This window comes from Dendrobates tinctorius, unplaced genomic scaffold (assembly GCF_039654945.1).
Source record: "Dendrobates tinctorius isolate UK_male_01 unplaced genomic scaffold, ASM3965494v1 ptg000311l, whole genome shotgun sequence".
NCBI classification, from domain to species: Eukaryota; Metazoa; Chordata; class Amphibia; order Anura; family Dendrobatidae; genus Dendrobates; species Dendrobates tinctorius.
In genome coordinates this window covers 1663682-1672398 of record NW_027361978.1, presented here as the reverse complement: position 1 = coordinate 1672398, position 8717 = coordinate 1663682, and the positions used below count along the sequence as shown (strand labels likewise).

Below are 8717 nucleotides of genomic sequence, written 5' to 3'. Positions count from 1 at the left end.
GAATACAATCTGATGCTGATTTTATAAAGAAAAAAGACATTTTACATCTATAAAATGATTTAAAAAAACAAACAAACAAGCAACTCTCCTCTCCGTTCTCAGCAACGGGGAGATTTGTTAATGCTTCAGTTTGCTACTCTGAGTGCTCTGCTGCTCTGCAGATCACCGGATCACTGGATCTGGCCAGGTTCACTGCCCATGCAATCGTATGGTGACACAGAGGAAAAGCTGCCTCCGCTTGCAGCATTGGAAAGTGGCCAACTTGGGCCAGCGGCTCAGCCATGCCTCCGACCCAAACTGCCAATTTTCAGGAGGCAGGAAACCAGGAGGCTGGGGAATGGGCCTGCAGAAGACAACTTGAGAAAAGCCTATTAATTGATAAATTACATAAGCTACAAACAAGTGATGAGAGTGAAAAGCACTGCAGTCAGCAATCTTATGGCCGTCTGGGGCAGGCTACCCTGCGGTGAATGGGGCGCACTCACAGAGGTTTCGCACAGCCTCCATTGGCCACACGATGATCTCCTGAATGATGGCCAGACACTGTCCCATTTTATCCCACCAGCCAATTATCTCCAGTAAGTGGATGAAATTAGTCCACCATCAAAAACATTCTGCCTGGAAGAGACAACCGATGTTCTTCATGTCAGAGACGACCAACCATTTGGAATAGACGGACTGGAGCATCGATCGATCCCACCTTTATCGTCAAGGCCATGAAGTGTGTGGTGAGGCCTTGTCCCATGCAGGTGCTCCTCACTCTGTTTGGTGAGGTGGATGGTCCTCAGGTCCCAGCAGAGCTGCAGCTCATGATATAATTGCAGTCTCCAAGGAAGAGATGTACAACCGTCACTGGGGCTTTTACAGCCCTGTTTCTCCTCAGAAAAATACTAGTTAACACCCAAAGTCATTTATTGAGGGCTGCAGACAATAAAAAAGCAGCAGTGACTGCAGGAAAACAGCTGTTCTCTGTGTGAGACACCATGGGACGGGGTATACAGCAGATGAGACCCTCCGGGCTCATTCCTCTCGCCTGGGTGCAGCTATTACCTGATAGTCTTCACTTTTGTTACTGGAGGTTCAGAAGTCTGGATTTTATCAGCAATCTGCTGAGTCTGTGATTGGCTTGTGTTTACAAACAGCAGCCAATCGGAGAGGGCAGAGCCACAGGAGGAGGGAGAATGCAGCAACCTGAACCAATGATGAGGTGGGGGCGTGTCTCAGACGACCACAGACTCCCTGTAGGCTCAGTGGTCAAACTGTAGTCACCCATCAAAAGTTAGACTTTCTTGTATCTGAGCTAAGAAGGCGGCAAGGCATCAGAAACACTCATGATCGGCCAGTCGCCATAACAGATTGTTACATGTGATGGACATTTATGGAGGGCTGCAGCTGTTATTGGGAGCGGTGCCACAGCTCAGCCTTATACATGGTAAGTTCTTGTGATCGCGGCCCGCACTCCTCTTGTGGATGGTCTCATGTCTGATATTGCAAATAAAGGGCTGCGAAATATGTTGACGCTATAGAAATAAGAAAATCTTTCTATTATTACTAATTACTGAGAATTAATCATTAACCTCCCTCTCAATAAGGACACAATACACAAATGGCCCCAACACATTGGAGTTAGGACTGACCAACCTGATGACTTCTGCAGGTGGAACCCCAGTGTTTTCAGGAGCTTACTCCTCTCTCCCCAGAAATATGTGAACAGCAGTAGCTTAGGTATCCATGGTTGTGACCGCTCATCTAGTGACAGTTAGTTAGTTGTTAGTGGTCATAACCATTGATACTTAAGCTACTGCAATGACCTGTACATGGGGTAAGCGACATAGCGAATCTGAAGAACTATACTACATTTCTAAATGGAGTTATTTGCTATCATTATTTTTATTGCACCTTCTACAAATTTGGATAGGATCTTGGGAGATGGGAGTATCCTTTTAACTGTATTGGCGTGTATAGTATTCCAATACAATTATATCCTGCAATAGAGCAGGGAGTCATTGTCATCCTGCCCGACCACTCTCCGGTCTGGTCTCAGTTCCCCACCATTCTCCTTTCAGATCTTAACTCTGGTCTCCCTGCCTTACCGCTGTCTGTTCTGGTTTCCCTGCCCCACCACTGTTCGCTCTGGTCTCCCTTCCCCACCGCTCTCTGCTCTAGTCTCCCTACCACACAGCTCTCCATTCTGGTCTACATGCCCCACTGCTCTCCGTTCTGATCTCCATGCCCCATCTCTCTCCATTATGGTCTACCTGCCTTACTGCTCTCCTCTCTGGTCTCCCTGTCCCACTGCTCTGCATTCTGGTCTCCTTGCCCCACTGCTATCCATTTTGATCTTCCTGTCCACCATTCTCCTGTCTTGTCTCCTTTGTACACTGCTCTCCATACCCCATCACTCTTTGTTATTGTCCTCCTTACCACCACTCTCCATTCTGGTCTCCCTGTCCCACCACTCTCCATTCTGGTCTCCCTGTCCCACCGCTGTTTGATCTGATCACACTGTCCCACTGCTCTCTTTTATAATCTCCCTTCTGGTCTCCCTACCCCATCGCTCACTGTTCTGATCTCCCTGCTCCACTGCAATCCATTCTAATCTCCATTCCCCATCACTATCCCTTCTGGTCTACAAGCCCCACTTCTCTTTTTTCTGGTCTCCCTGCCCCACCACACTTCTTTCTGGTCTCACTGCCTCACTACTATCTTTTCTGATCTCAATGCCCCACTGCCCTTCCTTATGGTCTTCCTGACCCCTTGCTCTAGGTTTGAATTTTCTGTCCCACTGCTCCCCCCTTGGTCTCACTATCTCACTGCTTTCCTTTCTGCTCTCCCACTTCTCTCTGTTCTGGACTCGCTACCTCACCACTCTCCCTTCTGGTCTACATGCCTCACCACTCTTTGTTCTGGTCTCCCCGCCCCAAAGTTCTTGTAACAAGGTAGCCCAGGGTGGTAGTCCCAGCAAAGTCAACTAGGTCAGAGTCAGTAGACACCCCGGGTACCTTGCACAGAGATGGACCAGACAGACGCCTCTTGCTGTCCAACAGGGAACGGAATTTAACTGTCTCTCCCCTGCTGCTACACATCTGCCCAGGGCCAACGTGCCCGGGCTACTGACTGGAAGCAGCATCTTCCTGCCGCCCTTTTCTGAGCTGCCGATCCAGCCCACTTCTAACTATTAACTCACTGCTTTCCCTAACTCTAATACAGCATGTACATTTGGAACACACACAATTTAAAGGGCACTTACATGATAAAAAATTGCAAACCTAGTAGTCCTTTGAAACTGTATAACATCACTTCCACAGTGCACGATAATACAAGGCATACAGAAAGGGCCGCATGACCCCTCATAGGGGAAGGGGCAAACAAGAGTCTCTGCCACCTCCTTACACTCTCCCTTCTGGTCTCCCTGCCCCCCTGCTCTTCATTGTGGCTTCAATATCTCACTGCTCTCCATTCTGATCTCCTGGCCCCACCACTCTCACTTTTGTTCTACATGCCCCACTGCACTCCATTCTGGTCTCCCTGCCCCACCACTCTCCATTCTGGTCACCCTGCCCCATGGCTTTTGGTTCTGGTCTCCCTGCCCCAAAGCTCTCCCTTCTGGTCTCCCTGCCCCATTGCTCTCGGTTTGATTTGCCTGTCCCACTGCTCCCCCCTTGGGCTACATGCCCCACTGCTCTCCATTCTGGTCCACTCTCCCTTTTGTTCTCCCTGACCACCATTCTCCTTTCTGGTCTCTATGCCCCATCACTCCCCCCCTTTTGGTCTCTCTGCCGCACCCCTCTCCATTCTGGTCTCCCTGACCCACCACTCTCGCTTCTGGTCTCTCTGCCCCACCGCTCTCCATTATGGTCTCCCTGACCCAATACTCTCCCTTCTGGTCTGCCCCACCACTCTCCATTCTGGTCTCCCTGACCTACCTCTCCCCCTTATAGTCTCTCCGCCCCACCGCTCTCCATTCCGGTCTCCGTGTCCCACTGCTGGACATCAGGGCAGCGCACACAATGTCAAAGTTCTGGCACCTGTGGAACAAAGTGGAGACATTATTGAGTCAAAACTCTGATATCCTGTAGGTGCCCAAGCACAATCAAGTCAGTTCACCTTCGCCATGACCCTTGCAGTCCTGTGGATTCATTGGGATCAGGGGTCAGGTGAGTATGTCATTTTTTTTTTTTTTTTATTGTAGGGGAACTCTGGTAGCATCATACCCTGTGGGAGGATTATACTGTGTGTGGGGGTTGTGGGAAATCAAATTGTGTGTGGTTATCATACTGACTGTGGGGGGATCACAATGTGAGTCAGGAGCTCTGGGGGGTCATTATGTGGAGGGCAGTAGGCAGTGTGCTGTGAGAAACCAAGGAAGATGGCATTGCCCTCAAATAGGGTATATAAAAGAAGAAAAGTGTGAACATAGGTTGCATCACTGCATGAAACTCCTGAATGCAGCTTTTGGAGTATTAATGCAGTATCAGTATCTGGAATATTCCTCTGACTTATTTCAGTCATTTGTGTGCAGTTATTCTATTTCAAAGACGTTCCTTCTGAACTGGGTCTCACAGTTGGTGGCGCTGTGGTGTTGGTGTCTATAGCAAAATATGTATTCTACTAGTGATGAGCAGCGGTACTGCAAGTGGCAAAGGCTACGCGAAAAATGAGTGAAATAACGAAGATGAGAGAAAAATTGTGAGAGGGAGAAAAAACAGCATAAGAGAGATAGAGGAGATTGGAAATGAAAATAGGTTAAGAGAAAAAAAGAACGAGTAAGAAAAAAGGAAGGAACAAAGAAATAAAGAAAGAAAAAAGAAAAAGATTAAAAAAGACAAAAGAAAAAAAGATGGAATAAAAGAGAGTAAAAGAGAGAGAAAAGAAAGAGGAAACAAATAAAAGCGAAAAGGAGAGAATGAACTAGAGAAGGAGAAAGAAAGACAGAAACAGAAAAGAGAAAACAGATAGAAGGAAACGGAGAGTGATGCAGAAAAAGAGAGAAAGAAGACAAAGAGAAAGAAAGAAAGAAAGAAAAAAATATAGAATGAAAAAAGAAAGTAGGAAAGAAAGAAGGAAAGAGGAAAAAGATAGAAAAAGACATATAAAGGCAAAAAAGAAAGAACACTTGGAATAAAAGCGTGAAAGAGATGGAAGAGAATAATCAAGAGAAAAGGATAGAATGAACTAGAAAAAGAGAAAGCGAGACATAAATAGTACAGAGGAAAAAGACAGAAGGAAAGGGAGAGAGATGTAGAAAAAGAGAAGAGGAAGGAAGGAAGGAAGGAGTATGTAACATCATGTACTATGTGTCAATAATTCCATACTATGTACAGTAAATAGTAAATATCATGGTACATGACACAAGGCAGGAGAGACGCAGGCTGTGACTGGTCCCGAGGACTTACCATTACATGTGTGCGGCACGGTCTGGCCTATTGTCAGTGTATATCACTCCCTCATCTATATACTCCTCCACCTCTGTCTCTGGCGCTTTCCTACAATAAGAGCAGTAAATGAAGCAGACAATGATTGAAGGCAGCGCAGATCCTGCAGGGTCTTTCTTCCCCTCTCCTGCCCAGGAGTGAGGTTGTTATAGCTACATGAACCCCAGGAGTCTCCTTGTCTGTTTAAAGTCCCTTAAATCTTGCCCCTCTTGCAAAGGACACCACTGGAGCTGTAACAGCGGAGGGGCTTGTGGGCCAACATGTCCTAATGACTATTAAAATACTATCTCCTGGCAATTAGCTCATTCCTGCCTGATTGACAGAGCAGCAGCGGTGTCATCACAATTCCCCCTTGGCAAGAACTGCTGATTGGGCCCTTGCAGGGAAGGAGTCTGCTCCAAAGTTTTTTTTTTCTTTTTAATATTTACTTGCAGTGTGTTCTCCAGAGTGTCAGCTCAGTGCAGCCGCTAGCACCTAGTACAGAGGAGAGCCAGGCTCCTGCCCACCTGCCCAGGATTATAGGAGGGCCAGGCTCCTGCCCACCTGCCCAGGACTATAGGAGGGCCAGGCTCCTGCCTAGGACAGGACAGTCAGGCTCATGTTCAACTACCCAGGACTATAGGACAGCCAGGCTCCAGCCCACCTGCCCAGGACTATAAAAGAGCCAAGCTCCTGCCCACCTGCCCAGGACTATAGGAGAGACAAGCTTCTGCCCACCTACCCAGGAAAGGAGGATAACCAGGCTCCTGCCCACCTGTCCAGGACAGGAAGACAGTCAGGCTCATGTCCACCTTCCCAAGACTGTAGGAGAGCCAGGATCCTGCCCACCTGCTGAGGACTATAGGACAGCCAGGCTCCAGCCCACCTGCCCAGGACTATAATAGAGCCAGGCTCCTGCCCACCTGCCCAGGACTATAATAGAGCCAGGCTCCTGCCCACCTGCCCAGGACTATAATAGAGCCAGACTCCAGCCCACCTGCCCAGGACTATAATAGAGCCAGACTCCTGCCCACCTGCCCAGGACTATAGGAGACAAGCTTCTGCCCACCTACCCAGGAAAGGAGGATAACCAGGCTCCTGCCCATCTGTCCAGGACGCTCGGAGAGCCAAGCTCCTGCCTACCTGTTCCAGACTAGAGGAGGGCCAGAATCCTGCCTATTTGCCCAGAACTCTAGGAGAGCCAGGCTCCTGCCCAGGATAAGAGGAAGACCAGGCTCCTGCCCATCTGCCAAGAACTGAAAAAGGGACTAGAACAGAGCAAGGATCCTGCCCAATATAAGAGGAGAGCCAGACTACTGACCATCTGCCCATTACTAGAGGTACCCAGGCTTCATCCACCTGCCTAGTACGAGAAGAGAGGTAGGTTCCCACACACCTATAGTAGCCAAGAGTAAAGGCTCCCACCTACCTACACAGCTGCCTACAGCAGACACGACAAGGTAGAGCCAGACCCTTACCCACCTGCTTAGTACAATTGTAAAACTAGACTCCTACCAACCTGACCACTACAAGAGGAAAACCAGTTTCCTACCTGCCTCCAGGACCCATGAGAGGAGAGCCTGGCTTCTAACCTGCTGCCTTCCCAATATTAGAGACCAGGTTATCCACCCAGCTGTGCCCAGGCCAGGCTCCTACCTACCTGCAACACCCACAAAGTAGAGTCAAGCTCCTGCCCACCTGCCTGCAGCACCCTGTAAAGGAGAGCCCAGCTGTCACCTACCTGCAGCACAGGAAGTCTTCCCCTGCCCACCTGCCTGCAGCACAGGAGGAGAGTCGGCTCCTGCCCACCTGCCTGCAGCACAGGAGGAGAGTCAGCTCCTGCCCACCTGCCTGCAGCACAGGAGGAGAGTCAGCTCCTGCCCACCTGCCTGCAGCACAGGAGGAGAGTCAGCTCCTGCCCACCTGCCTGCAGCACAGGAGGAGAGTCAGCTCCTGCCCACCTGCCTGCAGCACCCTGTAAAGGAGAGCCCAGCTGTCACCTACCTGCAGCACAGGAAGAGTCTTCCCCTGCCCACCTGCCTGCAGCACAGGCGGAGAGTCGGCTCCTGCCCACCTGCCTGCTGACATTTGCTCCACATATTGGAGTTCTCACTATTTTTGAGCATTTCTGGATCTTTTGGGATCATTTAATTTTCCATTGAAGAAGAGAAGACTCCGAGCTTCGCGGCTCCTGGTTCTCACCCTTCTCCTCCCGGACAATGTTCTCCTTTGGATATTTGCTTTTTCTCTGTGGACTCAGCCCGGTTCTGTCTACATATCCGATCTGGTGGTGAGTACCCGACTATATGCGACTCTCATCTGTGCGATTATTATCTGTGCGATTCTATGTCGGACACTGTGCACAGGCTGCTGTGTGGCGGACGGTGGTCACATCCTCGTTATCACTGTGTGCAGGGAGGGTCGGCCGATGTCACCCAGTGTCGGGTGTGTGGTGACCTGGGCCCCTTTCTCTCTGACCCCCATCAGGTGAGGAGGACTCCAGGGGTCGGGATTTGCTCTTTGCAGTCACCTGGAAGAAAACAAGAGAAACTCACAAAAACTTTTTTTTGCTTTTGCTTTAATGGAAAAAAACATGAAAGCAGGAAAGACCAGATCTGTCAGATGTGAACCTGAGTGTACGTGTGATAGATAGATAGATAGATAGATAGATAGATAGATAGATAGATAGATAATAGATAGATAGATGATAGATATATAGATAATTGATAGATAGATAGATAGATAATATATAGATAGATGATAGATAATAGATAGATAGATAGAAAGATAATAGATAGATATATAGATAATAGATAGATAGATGATAGATAGATGATAGATAGATATATAGATAATAGATAGATAGATGATAGATATATAGATAATTGATAGATAGATAGATAATATATAGATGGATGATAGATAATAGATAGATAATAGATGATAATAGATAGATAGATAATAGATAGATGATTGCTAGATGGAGAATAGATAGATAGATAATATATTGATAGATAATAGATAGACAGACAGATATGTATGGAGGGTTTACAATGTAGAGTTGACCTTCTCTTTATTACATTGATAGAATTTCTCGTAGTTGTTACTTTCTTATATTGATATTTATTGCATGATGATTTCTTGTTATGACGTCACACATGAGTGGATACATATATATATATATATATATACATCATTTACTACTTAGATTCTTTCTTCATTCTCTGTTCTCATCTCCGGGTTTTCCAGTCTTGTGGTCGGTGGTTGTAAGCGATCACTGAGGATCGGCTGATCTGCTCTGGA

The 8717-nt window shown here is 47.8% G+C and overlaps 1 protein-coding gene across 2 annotated transcripts in view; it reads left to right on the top strand.

Moving 5' to 3' along the window:
* The first annotated feature begins 5857 nt into the window (after window positions 1–5857).
* The window catches only part of WNT3A (Wnt family member 3A), a 204450-nt gene continuing 201590 nt past the window's right edge, over window positions 5858–8717 (top strand). For both annotated transcript variants that reach the window (XM_073561026.1, XM_073561027.1), the window contains exon 1: window positions 5858–7704. In XM_073561026.1, the coding sequence (XP_073417127.1) occupies window positions 7634–7704 (71 nt within the window). In that variant the 5' untranslated portion in view covers window positions 5858–7633. The remainder of the gene's footprint in view (window positions 7705–8717) is intronic.